This window comes from Excalfactoria chinensis, chromosome 4 (assembly GCF_039878825.1).
Source record: "Excalfactoria chinensis isolate bCotChi1 chromosome 4, bCotChi1.hap2, whole genome shotgun sequence".
Taxonomy (NCBI): Eukaryota; Metazoa; Chordata; class Aves; order Galliformes; family Phasianidae; genus Excalfactoria; species Excalfactoria chinensis.
This window is the reverse complement of record NC_092828.1, coordinates 53,193,292-53,209,519: the sequence shown is the minus strand read 5'-3', so window position 1 is coordinate 53,209,519 and position 16,228 is coordinate 53,193,292. Positions and strand designations below refer to the sequence as shown.

Genomic DNA, 16,228 nt, shown 5'->3' with positions numbered 1-16,228 from the left:
CCTTTCAGAGAAGAAATTTCTCCTAATGTCCAACCTGAACCACCCCTGGCACAACTTAAGGCCATTCCCTCTAGTCTCATCACTAGTTGAATGGAAGAGGCTCACCACAACTTCCTTTTGGATAGTTGTAGAGAGCTATAAGGCCATCCTGTGAGTTCTTTACCCAGCAAAGAGTGTATTTGTCCAAAACATGAGCTGCCAGCTTCTCCAGGAGAACGCTGTGGGAGGCAGTGTTGAAGACTTTGCAGAAGTCTAGGTAGACCACATAAACAGCATTTCTCTCATCCACCAGGCGGGTCACTGGATCATAGAAGGAGATCAGGTTGGTTAAGCAGGATCTTTAGCGAACCTTTCATGAACCCATGCTGCCTGGCCTGATCTCCTGATTGTCCCACACATGCTGTGAGATTCCACTCAAGATGACCTGTTTTATAACCTTCCCTGCCACTGAAATCAGGCTGACAGGCCTGCTGTTTACTGGGTCCTCTTTACGACCCTTCTTGCAGATGGGAGTTTTGCTGGCAAACCTCTGATCCTGTGGGACCTCTCCAGTTGACCAGGAATGTTGGTAGATGCTAGAAAGTGGCATAAGTATTTAAGGTACTGGGTATTTGAAATTCACATAAGTAAGAGCTATGGCCTGCAGGTTTTTAGAGTTCAGTTTCCCGACTTGCTTGCTTACTTAGTGATAATCAGTAAATAAGCCATATGACTAATTTCATGCTAATGCTTTCTTCCTAATTTAAAGTCAAGAGAGGATATAGATAACATCTCTAGTTTTCTTCTTTGAATATTTGTTGCAGTTTTGATTTAATCCAAGCACTGGGGATAGCAGTTGAAGACTTATAAGAGCTGTTGGGTTATTTTTTTCTACTTGACCAGTCAGTCAGAACTGGAGACAGTGGTGTTGATGTATGTGTGACTTCAAGTTTACTTCTTGCAAATTAATTTGCTTTCTTCCTTTGCTGCTTCTGAAAGCACTACACACAGTGCAGTACAGAAAGGAATGATGTGTTGGGTTGAACGCATGTGTAGACATGAGGAATTTTCTAAAAATTCAACTCTATATGTTGGTCAGTCTTGCTTTGTTTATAAATAACTGTTGAGGAAAAATCAAACTCTAAGTGGTGGCCAAGATCATTCTAATTTATAAAATCAGATACATAAAATACAGCTGTGGCAACTGTTCTACAAACAAGATTATTGATCTTAGTAATGTGGCAAGGGTTATATGCACATTGAAAGAAAAGGAGAGAATGTTACTTAGAAAAGCAGATGGAGCTTAGGTATTAGAGAGAAATGCTAGCAAAATTTCATTTGTAAAAACAAATTGCTTCTATATCAACAATCCAACTTATCTGGTGAATATGTTCTGTAATAAAAGTGTTTGGTTTTGCTTGTATTTTCAATGAAGCTGTTTTAATCCAATTATATTATTGATAACAGATGAAGTTTGAAGGCTTTATTCACAGAAGTTTGTTTTAAATGCAGAATGAATGTTCTAATGGATTTAATGGTCTATGCAAAGGAAAAAAGCAAAATTAAATAAATATGATGGAGACACAAAATTGGAACAAAATTTGGTAAAATTGGAATAATGTTCAAGGCAGTGGTGCTTAGCTGCTAAGTATCTAAGTGTGGGATACGCAGGCTGTGAAGTTGCCTGCTGAGTTAATGGGCAGTACATCATGACTGCCTGAGCTGCACCAGACTTCTGTTGACTGGCTGAATATAAAATGTATTTATTTTGTATGTGTTTGTTTGGGAGTTAATTCAGGTGTTTGTAGTATCCTGGGGTCAGCCTCATGTCTTTGCAAGTCTGGAGCCAAGTGGTCACTGCAGACATTTCTGCAGTGCAGGAGACATTACACAAGGATCACACATGCTCTCTGTTGAAATATTCACATTAGTCCTGCGTGTTTCATTAGTAAAAGATTCTTGATTCAGTGTTTCTGTTCTTGTTTTGATTAAGGGTTGGGGCCTTTCAAGTATTTGTCATTTAGCTTCTTGTTTAGACTGTTAGATAGCTAGCTAATCGTTTTCAAGTTTTTTTGTGGAAGATACTGTTTATTATTTCTAGGAGGTATGTCTTTTAAAGAGGACATCTTTAGGAAAGATGTGTTTTGAAAATGTGTAGAGGTAGTATTTTATAATGAAAAAAAAATATAGGCCTACACATGACAATTACTAGTTGAATCTGTTAGATTTTATTGTGGACATGTATTTATGGTAATGGTAAAGTTCACAAACAATTTCAGGTCCTAAACTTGTCTCAAAGACTGAGAAGTGCAGAAGGCGCTAATGCTCTGTCGTATTTGCAGTCAGTTAAAGAGCAGATCGACTGCTCCATCTACTGGTGTCTAAACGCCCCAGCCAGAGCTGCTCTATGAGATACCTGGTGTGCCCTGGCACAGCTCTTGAGTAACGCTCTGCAGAAGGGGAAATTAAAAATACTGGGGCTTATTCTTCAGCTAGTGATCAGCCAATAGATTTCTCTAAAGACACTGTGTAGTGTTAGATGATTTTACCCAATTTAAGTACTTGAACTTTCCTTTTCCTACCTTTATTAACTAAAAGTTGAAAGTCATTTGTTTCTTTTGGCGTGATACAACATACAAAGTACAGAGCATGTTGTAGAATCCTTATCCTGTTCATTTACATATTTTGTATAATATAGTTTGGTTGGATTGTTCCTCCTAAGATCTCTTGTATGGGGAAGAAGTATAAAACATCTGGTCTCTGTGTTTTCTCTCGCAGCAAAGTATTCAGTATATTTTTGAGACTAATCAGAATATTATTCTTTTTCTTATTTTCATTTCTGCAATATCTTGCTGTGGAGCAATGTGAAAAGAAACTATTTATATCTGATTAACTATTGCTAAGAATGGGGAATAGGTCATGTTCATGTTCTGCCTCACACTTTGCATGTTTCTTATTTGCATTGGTGTTAACGTGGGAGCATGGAATTTTGGAGCTGTAGCCAAATGTTTGAGGAGAAGATCGGGGAATAATCCACCATTATTCTGGCTGCAACAAGGTGTTTTAAAGAGATAATAACAATTTCAACGTGAAGGGAAAAAAAACAGTATTTTTATTTCTGGCTAGTTGGATTCGTAGCAACTCAAGTTGTATCATGTAGTTGCATTCTGGCCTCTATTTTATATATCTATATATATCTAATCTATTTATAGATAGATAGATTCAGACTGTTTTTTGACTATTCATATGCTGTGATAGTTGTGCAATTTTATTCTATTTTTTTAAAGCAAGGATGCTGATAAAATGGAAAACCATCCTAGACCTCTCTGTCTTGTTTTTTGTAGATTCTTCTTGTTTGCTTGACTAGTATTCTAGCTAGTGTACTAACAAGTGTGTTGTTCCTTGAAGGTAAAAGTAGCTTTGTGGTAGGTCCTAGAATTAATGTGCAGGATCAGAGTAGCTGTGATTGTTGTAGGAAAAGTCCAGGTTAGTCTGGAATTACAGATAGCTTTTGCCCTTGCAAAAATACTTCTGTATGGTTTACTTTTTCCTTTATTTTTTAACAGCTCTGTCAGTAGGGCTAAGAATATTGGTTATAGAAAATTAGTGGCTTGGTACAGAATAAACATTTTGCTGTGTGGAGAATAACAATGCAGCTGAACTGAATTTCACTCTCTAAGATTTACTGTTATAAAATAGTAAATGCAATTAAGGGAAATGTGAAGACTGAAAGGAGCAACACCTCGTTAATTTCGTTAATAATAGAACACAGATGGCAGTTTATAAGCCTCCTGAATTAAGGAAAAAAATAGTCTTATAATTGTGTATACCAATATATATCCTTTTCTATATTGCAAGGAGAACAGTCATTTTGATTCAGTGCTAAAGTTCGGTACTTAAATTTGCCCCATATATTCAATTAAGCATTCCTGTATACATGTCTGTATTTGTTTTCAGAAATGTTTTATGATACCCGTTGTTTCCCTAGAAAGAATAGTAAATGTTTTAATGAGCTTATACTTGATTATAAGGAGCTTATACCTTATCATAGTGAGCTTATTTAGTGTGTGAGGAGTTCTGCTGCCTGGATGATAGAAGTGTTGACAACCTGTGTGTGCTCTGCCTTCAAGAGGCAAGGAAGAATGAATGAGCAAATGTCATCTATGTTATCTGATCTTAGAGGCAAGGAATTCCATTAAAGACTGCTACCTCCTGGGCAGAAACATTGGGATTGGTTGACAGGAATAATGTCTATTATTATTTAGACATGTAATTCCATTTGCAATAAGAATTCTAACATGTGCTTTTTTTCTCTCTTTTTTTTTTTTTTTCTCCTTTTTTATACTTCTTTTGGCTCTTAGTTGAGTTGATTTCCTAATTATACAATAGGAGGGCTTGATCTCTGGTGAACTGATATTTAAGATGTGGGCCTGAGAGCAGACAATGGGAGTGAATAATAATTTGATCGTAACAAAATCTATAGCAATTTAATATATTTAAAAATATTTGGCCTATCTACTGCAGCTGTGAAACTGTATTTTTTAAGAGCTCTTTTCAATGATTACGATGTCTGATTAAAATACTAGGAAGGGCCTTTACGGTCTTATTGAATATTCTTGTGTTGTCTTTGCACATCTGTATGCCTGCAAGCACATGTTCACAAAAGCAAAAACAGACAAACAAACAAAAAGTAAAAAAAAAAAAAAAAGAAAAAGCAACAACCCACCACCAACACCACAATATATCTGAATTAACACAGTATATCCGACGGTGGCTAAGACCAGAGAGTGTGGAGAGGGCCAAGGGGCTGAATGGAGCTTTCTGATATGTTTTCAGTAGGTTGAGTTGTGGGCAGGTGAAGAATGTAGTGTAAAAAAAAGTCCTCACGTGAGCTGACAGCCTGGATCCACTCTGCTGCTGCCAGTACTTCTACTCTTAGCATTATAAATGTGAGGGGCATTGCATATCAGAGGCCTTGTGTCACTTGGTTTAGTTGAAGTGAAGCTATTTTGATAAGCTGCTTGTTTGCCTGTGCCACCAACTCTGTCCCTGTAAGACTGAAATTTAAATCTGTGTCAATTCAATTGCTGGACTTTGGTATTATCCAGCTCAGGTTTTAGCTTGTAATTGCCAATGTGTTCTGGAAATCAGTGACTGCAAGCTGTGTCTCCATTCATAAACTAGAAAATTTAATTGATTCCTCTTGCTACTTAAATTGTGGTTGCTTGGTAGTGCGCATTCAAACTGGGGCCACGGTGGCAGAAGTCTACTCGCAAATCTCTAAACTTAATCATTACTCTTTCTTTTATGGTGATATAATATGGGTGTAATTATAAGTACCCACTGAATATATGCATGTACGTGTATGTCTGTATACATATATGCTATATAAATATACATACCATTCATACTTATTTATTGTAGCCACATGAAGCATATTAAATTTCTCAATAGATGAATGAATTTGGCTTTTGCCCTTGACATACAAATGCTGCTTAGATAAATGACCTGATATTTTTTTGTATGTGCTGAACACTTGCAATTGGGGATGTTGCACTGAAGCGTTACACCTGTCCTGTTCTTGTGATCATATTGTCTGGTTTTATTGTTCTCTCAGTGGTCCTATCACTCAGCACAGTAGTTTAATATGGCAGGAACCAAAAGGAGGAACAACTGTTTTATACTTCTTAAAGATCAGTTTTATTGTGGTATATCTGCTATGCTGTTAATATAAGTTGTTATTTCTTAAATATTAAAAGACACCAAACATTTGTACAAAACACATTTTGCTAATTATGAAAAAAAAAAAGAAAGGCAAAAACATTTTATTTTAAGCAAGAAAAAGTGGCTCTGAGAGGTTCTTACACAACTGTTAAAATGGAATTTTAAGTTATCAGCGTGGTCATACATTTTGACAGCGAATTGCTAGAACTAAACATTCTCTAGGAAGAATGGGTGTTGGTGAATGTGATTGCAACACTAGAATTTTGTTTGCTCAAAGGTGGTACGTACTACCTTTAGTAGGAGCACATAAAGGAATTAAAAATCCAACTGGACAGCAGGATTGAAAACTTTAAATCTTGTTAGTTTGGTTTTCTTGCAAAAATGAATGTTTAGAAAACCAAAATCGTGTTTTGCTTTATGTAGAAAAATTGGTAATCTCAGAGAGGTTATGTTTTAAAAGGAGATGTGTTCTAAGAACTTAAATAACAAGGGATATTTGGGTGAAATATTTGTGTATCCTGTAGATTTATACCGTTACCCAGTATGATATGCACTGCATAATGTATGCAGTTGTATATCTTGTGTAGAATGTTTTGAGCCACATCTTTGCTTGATTAGTTGGATTTTGGTGCTGCAGATCAAACATAATTGAAATTCTAGTATGTATGACGAGATGGAGCTGTACGTAAGATTGATGTCACTTGATGCCTTGAGTGTTTTGGCTGACTTAAAACTTGTTCATTTGGCCTTTAGGCTGAATTACTATTCTCTGTCTCTCTTTCTCACCCCAGATTAATTTCTTGGCTGTGAAGAAGTGTGAACACCTCGTGCCCTGATGGGGGACTCGGGATCCAGGCGATCAACTCTAGTATCTCGGTTGCCAATATTCAGGAGAAGTATTAGCCGGAGACATGACTCCCTCCCTTCTTCGCCTTCCTCTGCCAGTGCTGTGGGCGTGCACACCTCCTCCCCATCCAGCACCAACTCCAGCTCAGGGAGCACAGGCAAGCGCCGGAGCATATTCCGAACTCCTTCCATTAGCTTCCATAACAAGAAAGGGGGGGAGCAAAAGCCTGATGCCGCCAGCCAGAATGTTAACATCTCAAATGGTGCCCAGCCATCTCTCAGCACTTTTCAAAAACTGTGCCTAGAGGAACACATTAAAAGCAGAGGAAGGCATTCAGTTAGCTTTGGCAGCTCTCGCAGCAAAAAGATAACAAGGTCTTTGACAGATGATTTTGAAAAGGGAAAGGAGCCTTCAGCTAATAAGAATGTCTTCATAAATTGCATAAGCTCTGGCAAAAATGAGGGTGACGATTCTGGCTTTGTGGAGGAGCAGAGCCGCTGCTCTGTCAAACAGTCCACACGAAAACTTCTCCCTAAATCCTTTTCATCACACTACAAGTTTTCCAAACCGGTTCCACAAAGTCAGTCAGTTTCTTCTGTGCCACAGACTGGGTGCATGCTGGAGATAAAATCCTATGTTGAAAGTGAACCAGTGATTGCTGCATCCTCTTCTCCATGCTCAGCTGAGGTGACGGAGTGTATGGGGAGCACTTTGCAGTCTCCACTGCTCTCGGCTGATCTCACAGCTGTCCAGACCCCGTCTGACTTCATAACCTTGACAGAGGATTCTGTTTCAGAGGTTGATGCTCTGCACAGCAGTGGGAATGGAGCGCTGCTAGAGGATTTTGGCCACAGTGTCTCTACCTCTCAGACAATCTTTAATCCTGCTGCTGTTACAGTGAAGGAAATGGATTATGTGGGAAGTACTTCCCAGTCTGCTGCTGTATCTCCTGCAAGTCATGCAAGCTTGTGTAGCGTTGAATCTAATACCTTGTTCAAAACCTCAGCTGCTAATCAAACAAAAGTATCATTGCAAGCCAATGAACTACTTGTTACAGATGCCAGGCACAAAGGAGAAATGAACTCAGCAAAGGTGAATTTAGAAACCTTTGCATTGCAGCATAAAGAAGAACTGGGGATGCACTCTCCAGCGGCAAAGGAGTTGAGTGGGGACCAAGAGGAAAGCACGTTCCCTAAGCACATGAGAGAAACAATTCCTGTAACGGAGCCTAAAATTATTCAACGTTCTGAACCTCAACCCTTTAAAGCACAGCAGGGATATGAGACAAACCATCCTAACGGTATGTACTCTGTTATTTAATTGTGAGGTTTGATGGTTTTGGAACTGGCTTGCTTTCTTTTTCCTCTTTGTTATGATTTAGAGATTGATTGGCCATTAAATATTTGTCAGTGCTATCTAGAAAGATGAAAAGTTATGAATTGCTCTATCCTTCCAAATAAAGCTTAAACCAGAATAACGAGAGGTGTAGAACAAAAGCCTTTGATTTTTTTGGGGGTTCATATTTTACCATTTAGTAGTAATAACATCTACGTTTTCCTTTGACAGAAAATGCATTAAGAAAGAATATTGATTATTGCCTCTTACTGAATAGAAATTCTGGGATTTTTGAGGCATGCATATATTGAATTTGAGTTGAAGACTTGTGTTGTTTGACAAAGAAAAAATGCCAAAAAAGAAAATACTTTTAGCTGATTATGAGCAATAATTTACTTTCTATTTTGCAGTACTCTAGGTTACAAAGGTTCCTGATATTCACATGCTTTTATTGAGGTGATGCTATAAAGTAGTTTTTAGGAAATGTTACAGTGGCAGAGTACAATAATATATTTCTGTTTCTATCTGAAATAAGCGTGCAGATTCTCAATTCACAGATTATGTAATAAAGACAGTTAACTAGCAGCTGGGTCTTTAGCCTACAAAAAGGCGTTTGAAAATACTAACAAGATGGAGTAAATAAGCTATCCCTGGATCTAAGTCTATAGAAAATTTTAACTAAAATCTCAAAGAAAATTGTTTGCTGCTGTGATTAAAAGAACTATATTTAATATCAACCTGAGATGTATTATGTGATAACTTGTAGAATTTCAGTCATTTTGGCTTTGTTTTCCATGCGCTTCAGCCTAGATCACACCATTTAAATACAGGCGTCTGTTGGCTTTGACTTATGCCAGATTTGTACCACTGGTCTGCAAGGCTGGTCAGGAAAGGCCAAATATCATAGAAGCTGGGAGGTATGTTTTAAGCAAGCACAAAGTTCCACTTACAGGACAATTCTTCTGAATAATACTCCCTGTAATTCAGGAGAAAACAATGATTTGCTCTTCCCCTAGACTATTACATGTCTATGGGACTGGATGGGATCTACCAGAGGGTACTGAGGAAACTGGCAGAAGTGCTTACCAAACTACTTTTCATCATTTATTGGAAATCCTGATCAGCTGGGGAAGGTTACAGATGACTGAAGTCTTGCCATTGTGAGACTCATCTACAAGAAGGGTCGGAAGGAAGATTCAGGGGAAGCCTGACCTCAGTATTGGAGAAGGTTATAGAGCGCATCATCTGAACTGTAATCACACAACTTTTGTAGGCCAACCAGGGGATCAGGCCTAGCCAGCTTGGCATGTCCTGCTTGACCAACTTGACCTCCCTCTACAACGTTGCAGTGATGAGGTGACCTGCATTGTGGATGGGGAAAAAGGTTGTTGATGTAGTCTACCTAGACTTCAGCACAGCCTTTGACACTGTCTCCCGCATCATTCTCCTGGAGAAACCTGGACATTTGCTTAGTCATGTAGATTATAAGCAATCGGAAGCAATCTTACTCTGCAGTTGTTTTTCTCTATATGGGATTGTTGGGCATCTTGTTCATAAATGGCTACGTAACTTCAAATTAATCCACTAAATTAGCTTTCATGAGAGGAGACCTGCTTATCTTGAACCTTATTCAGCTGGGACAAAAAAAACAACAAAACGTTTCAACTGAAGTAAGTTATCTGTTCTGAGCACTTTGGCTTGATGTCTTTGGCTCACTTGTGAAATGGGCTCACACTTCTTAATCTGATTAGTAGAGTGGAGTAGTTAAAATGAAAAACAGGTAGCATCACAAAGTGATAAATTTCAAATTCCGTGTGCGTTTCTAATCATGTATCAGCAATTGTATATTGAATCTGTATTCCTGTAAGGCAGCTAACTGGTGTTGAAAGTGTAATAGACTTTTGTAAATGAACTTAATATTCACTGAAACACTGCAGCTAATACTACACTATTTAGAAGTCAATGATTAATTATTATGTTTTTTTAATTCTATTCCAGATGTACTTTCTTTTTTTTCTTTTTTTTTTCTTTTTTTTCCTCCCCAATTTGTGTAGTGAAGAATGTATTTAAAATCAGAAAGTGATCAACCATGTTTAAAGACTGATGGAAAAAGTGCAGAAAATCCCTCTATGTGAAAAAAAATGAGCATAGCAAAAGTTTGTAGTGTTTGGAAAGATGTAATTACAAGTATTGTTATTGTTGCCAACAGACTGTTTTGAACACTGAATAGTATTTAAAACTGGGTGCCAATGTGAAGTATTTCTGTGCACTTTATGTAACAATAAGTACTTTCTCTTCCATAGTTGGTCTCAGGGCAGATTTGATTGTTGACAGTGTCATAAATTTGACTCAAATATCTGACTAAATTGGACATGTAATATATTTCTTAATATATGCTTATGTAGTTTTATGTGGTACATATATATATATGTATTTCATTTTGTAAAACTGTTAAGGAAATGTCTGCTCTCTTGCAAAAGGCAAAAGAAATTAAGATTTCACGCATGTTACATTTATTATGTGTCACAGTTTCAAGTGTGACAGGGCAAGGGGACCCGTTACTCCCCCTTCTGGGGAGAAGGGAAATAAAATGATTGATTAAGAAGGGATAACAAATTTACTACAAATGGTAAAAAAAAATGTAAGATAACAAGAAAGAGAGTTATAATTAATAATTCAAATGAGAGAAAAGAAGGCGGTTATGACCGTGCTGTTGCTTACTGGGCTGCTGGAACCTGGATAAAGCTTCACCCCTATCACTATGAATCATAGGTCATGTGGAAGCCCTTGGGAAATGTAGTGTATCTTCCTTGTGGAGAATTAGAACATGTGAGACTGCTATAAAGAACATGAGACTAGGAAGTACAGCTCCACAGTGCACTGTGTCTCTACGCCCAACAGTCTTTTGTTGCACAATGTCATGATATGGAATACCAACATAACCAGGACATTATGCTGTTTTATTTTCCATTTTTCCCCATCTCTGAAGTTGCCCTAGCACTTGAAAATGTATTTTTCTTCTCTTTTCTGATGTAATTTTACTTAATGCGAGTTGAGGACCTGGATTCAGCCTGCAGTATGAGTTTGGAGAGCATGGATGCAGAGCTGTGCTACATGATCCTAACTAAGCTGTGACCTGGCCCTGCAAAAGTTAGGGACAAGATAAGGCAGGCTATGTTTTTGCACGAGGGTATCAGTGTTAGTTTTTCTGATAGATTTTACTGGACAAGTTTGGAAGCCTCCAAGAAAGACAAGAGAAAGGAAGGATAGGCTAAGCTTATATTTAGTTAAATAGAATCTGTTTTCTACAGGATATATTATTGAAATTATCACTGTTAGAATCTTATGTGATTCATTGCTAAACATTTAAAGTCATTTGTTTTCTGTAAGAAAATATTTGCAGAGAATAATCCTCTGTAACGATTGCTGATTGCATGTTTATTTGTAGTTGGTCTTGCCAATAGCTTCAGTCCATACCGAGAAGGCAGATTTATTGAGAAGAGACTCAGATCGTCCTCGGAAGGCACAGCTGGAAGCAGTCGACTAATCATAAAACCAAAGGATGGCAATGCAGAAGAGCTTAACAGCCTAAGGAAGCAGAGAGCTAGCTCATCCTCTTCAAAAATGAACAGCATGGTGAGTTGATTCTTGTGTGTATGTGTTTCTATTTCATTTATTAGTGCAGCTACACTATGCATCAAATTTGCAAGATGGTAATAAGTAACTTAAATGCTGAGTTGAGCTTCCGAAATGTGGTTCAGGATGAGCTGCAGAGATGACAATTATTATTATTATTATTATTATTATTATTTTCAGGCTGTGACATTGTGAAAAGTATTATATGTTTGCAGTGAAGAGCTTATTTGTAGTTGTGCTTTGTTGATTTTACTGTTGTAGTTATTCCATACATGAATCATACATCTTGTGAATAAGATGAAATTGAGAAGTTTTGCAGAGAGGAATTTGTTGGTAAGGAAGCTCATTATGGAAAGGTCTGGATAGTCCCTTTCAGAACAGGTGAGAAAGCTCAGTTCTTTCACTCTGAGAGCAAAGTAAGGAGGGAGAGGAAATCTTCCCTTCTGAGAACCCTTGAAAATCCCTAGGGCTGGGAAATCTATGACAGGTCAGATCAATGTGGATCACTGCTTCCAAAACTTCGTTGGGTGAAATAGTAATAGAATGAGATGACTGACATTGTGCTGTCTATAGGGAGTGAATATAAACATTTTAAGATGAATGTAATTTACAGGTGTGCATATACTTTCAGGTGAGAGGGAAATAAAGTGATACAAAGATCAAACATATACAGCAACGACATCCACTTTTCAGCTTATATAAATGACAAAAATAAGTTTTGCAGCTGCTATGTGTTTGAAGAACTTTATTTGATATTCTAACTGAAGAAAGCAAGATTAGTTTGCACTAATATTTGAAAACAATTTTCTATAGACAGAAGACATCTCAAGGTTTCTTACTCTTACCCAATATTGCTAAATAGATCTATAAAGAAAGAGCTTTTTTTCCTTTTTGTGCTTACATAACAGTACTTAACAGCCTTTGTGTTGTTATGGTCTAGGAGATCATCCAGTCTAAGAGATTCCAATGCAAATACAACTGCCTTTTTTACGAGAGAATTTTTTATTCAGTTTTTCAAAAATGTGAAACTAATTTGTGCAAGCTCATGTTAGGCTGATGTGTTAATACTTCATTGTGTTCGGCCTGGTATTGATGATGCAACAGGGAGGGTGACAATACTTGTACAACAGGAAAAGGACTAAGTGTCTATGTGTTATTTCCATCTTTTTTTAAAGTATTGTGCAAGAAATACACTTTAGTTGTTGTTGTTTCTTTTAACTTACATCAATGAGGTTGTCTTCAGATTCACTAGTATTTGCTTGTAGCATAGTTGGAGTCCAAGAAGTTCTGTGTCACAACTGCTGTGCACATCCATGATTAAAAGTTCTTTCAGCTTTTCCACCAATATATGCAGGTATCATCTTCATATGTTCAGAGAAATGCTAGATCAAACTTTCATTTCTTTAAAGGTTTAAAGAAAAAAGCCAAACCAAAACAAAAAACAGGAGACAAAACAAAAAACAAAGAACAAACAAGCAGACTTTCCTAAAAGGAATTAAAAATGGAAGGAATTGTATGTTCATAATAATAACTGAAGGCCCCTTCACTGTACTTGTCAAAAGCAGTTCACGTTTGACACCTCAGTAGCAAATTGTTGCTAATGAGTCATCACAGGTAACCTTTCCTTACAAGCTGATGAACGTCTTCCAGGAGTTCATTTGTTTTTGTTTCTTGTTGGCATACAGAATGGGATTCTTCTGCTGCTTGCCCAGAGGGGAACAGCAAACAATAGCTGGGGGGGTGCTTTTTTTTTTTTTTTTTTTTTTTTGTACAGAAAAGCAGAAAAGACCCACCCAGAGATTGGAGAGTTTAAGAAACTGCTCTTCCTCCTAAACAGTTCTATCAATGTAATAAGCTTTCATGATGGTGGTGTTCTGTTCTGAGACAACAGGTAAAGGCTTAGATAGGTCAGTCTCCTACAGTATGTGTCAAACCTACCAAGAGGGTTGCCAGCTCCTCTAACAGCAGCATTGATTTGTTTGTGAGGCTCTGAAAGTTAATTAATTATCTGGATGTGTAATGGAAAAAAAACCCTTCAGAATAACTTCTTTGCAAATGTGCTGACTTCCTAGCACTGTAAATAATGAACTGAAACAGATGTGTGAAATTAACTGCTCAGGTGACTAATTAAGTGTGTTTCCATAAGAATATGCATTGTTTTGAGTCGTTCTTGCAGTGACTGATTTGTACCGCTAGATGTCAGTATTTCACCAAAAATTGTTGGAGAATCAGGTGTTACTAAGTTACACGAAAGATGAAAACTGTAATTCAGGGTGTATTTTTTGGAACTCTTTGTCGACTAGCCCATGTTGTATAATACAGTACTTTCAAATGCACATGGTTGATGCAGATGCCATTTAAATAGATTCATATTTTGATAGAAATTCTGGGCATTAAAATGTTCAGATCATTACATTATCAGTTACCACTTAAAATATATAGACATAAAATGGAGACATTAACTGCATCTTGAATTGATAGAAACTGTGGCTGTCCTTGTTATTCCCACAGCTTCTCTTCCTTCCAATGCATAAGAATGTGTTGTTGTTTGGTGGGGGGGAACAACAACCAAACACAGCTGTTAGGCACAGATAAAATACCCGTGAATGACCTGAAATATGCAGGCCTGCAAGACCAGCAAAAAGAACAGAAATTTGAGCAGCTGAAATATAAGAGAAAACCATAAGAATTGCATTTAAAATAATATGATCAAGCCCCCACATTGCTTGAAGCAATTTCTTTCAAGATCATCAGGGAAGAAAGATTTGATGTGCTATAATACTTAAAATCAAGAGTAGAAGCTGAGGTCAGTTGGAGCAACAAAATGATCTATCACTTTTCATACAAGTGTCTGATGTGAAAAGATGACTCGCAGCTTTCACTTTCATCAATAAAAAATTCTGTTATTAAAAAAGAATATAGATTGTTTTTCAAACAAAAGAAACAACAAAACGAAAACAACTCTTTCCCCCCCCCAACACACACACACACCAAACCCAACAAACAAGAACTAAAGAGTTTGAAATGCCAATTTTAAATAGGTCAGTCGTTAGAACCAAACTGTTTTAAAGGAGGTTGTCATTGAAAATTGCTATATATTCTTATAGGCTCATAAAAACAACAACACAACAAAGTTCAGAGGACTGTTGGAGTTCTTAGACCATGGTGCTCAACACTTGAGCTGCTCTGTGCTTTAAGCACATGCATGTTTTTGTTCTGTCTCAAAATATGACTATGTATGTAGTAGAATGAGACAGTTCATACCTGACTTTGTCTCCGTGGCTCTGTATTACAAAAAACATGTTTGACTGTGTGACTGCTCCTTTGCACACACCTGGCTGTCAGCATATGTACTACATGACTAAAATAGACCTGATTTTTCTGCTTCTTACTTTCTTGGTGAGTGAACATTATTGCTGACCTTTGTGTTCTGTAGACATTCACTTCTCTCTGTGGGCATTCACTTGAGCCCAAGTTCTTCTTCAGTTTCTCATATTATAATTTTGCCTAAATGAGTGTGACTTTGCCATTTCTTAAATTGAGATACAAGTTTTCATTCTTGCAGGTAAAAAATTTTGTATCCTTGCACTGCATTCTGCCTTCTCTTCTTTTGCAGCAAAGCAGCCTTGCCTATTTGTGTCAATTCAATTAGATCTGCATTTTTTAAAAAAATATTTATTCATTTTTCCAGAATATGGCTTTGACTGTATCTTTCCTTGCTTTGCTTCTTCCCCCTGATTATAATGTATCAGTAAAACTTCTTGTTTCCAGTTAAAGGACTTCCACGGCCTAAGGCCATTCCAGCTTTTTTTTTCTTTCCCCTCACCTTTAACGTTGATGCAAATCTTATTGCCTACTTGTTAAACCATCAAACAGTCCTATCCATGCTTTCTCCCACACTGCCTACCACTGACTGGAGTAACTGGGGTTGTCACAAAACATTCTTCTTTCCCTTTCACAGTTTTCACTTTATCTTTTGCCTTGCCTACAAATGCCAACACAGTACTGAAGTGAGATCATTATTCAAGATGCGCGTTGGTAGTAGGTCACTGAAGATTTTATCCTTATCCATCCTGTGCTAACACAGGCAGAGCCCCCTTTTCCTCACATTTGTACTATGCTTACTGTGCAGGGATACTTTGAATATCCAACATCTTTGTAAATATATTAACAATATGCATTTGAAACAGTATGTGGAATAAAAAAGTAATGGAATCCAGGAGAGTATTTCATAGGCTTTTACAGGCTTCCATTTGATAATAGGAGGGCTTGAATTCAACACAACTCAGACAGTTGATTGGAAGAGGTGATCATCTCTCTGTTCTTTCCATTGGTCCAGCTTCACTTTGAATACTGTACGCTGTTTGTTGTCCAACAATTGAACCTGACTTTCTGCTTCATAAATTGTGGCAGTCTGTACTGGGATTGTTTCAAAGATGTAACTAATATGTAAGGTGGAAGATGCTATCAAATATATGTGAGTTGAATGGCTCATAAGTTACAGGAGGTGGTAAGCAGACAAACTTGGAATTGAAGATGGTTGTTTTTGTGACCTGTGAAAGACTTGAGACAGCCTGATGGGAAACACTACCTCTATTCACACACACTGGAGTCACGTAGATGTTTAATTTCTTTAACAGCAGAGAAGCTTCTCTCTTGACAGCCAAGGCAGTGAGTGAAAGGTTATGGAGAGAATGTGAGTTTTTG

General features: G+C 37.4%; 1 protein-coding gene across 6 annotated transcripts in view; it reads left to right on the top strand.

Annotated features, from left to right (window-relative positions):
* CCSER1 (coiled-coil serine rich protein 1) overlaps window positions 1-16,228 on the top strand; it is a 585,787-nt gene that overhangs the window by 56,508 nt on the left and 513,051 nt on the right. For all 6 annotated transcript variants that reach the window (XM_072336461.1, XM_072336462.1, XM_072336463.1 and 3 more), the window contains exons 2-3: window positions 6,495-7,850; window positions 11,334-11,521. In XM_072336461.1, coding sequence (XP_072192562.1) covers window positions 6,539-7,850; window positions 11,334-11,521 — 1,500 coding nt within the window. In that variant the 5' untranslated portion in view covers window positions 6,495-6,538. The remainder of the gene's footprint in view (window positions 1-6,494; window positions 7,851-11,333; window positions 11,522-16,228) is intronic.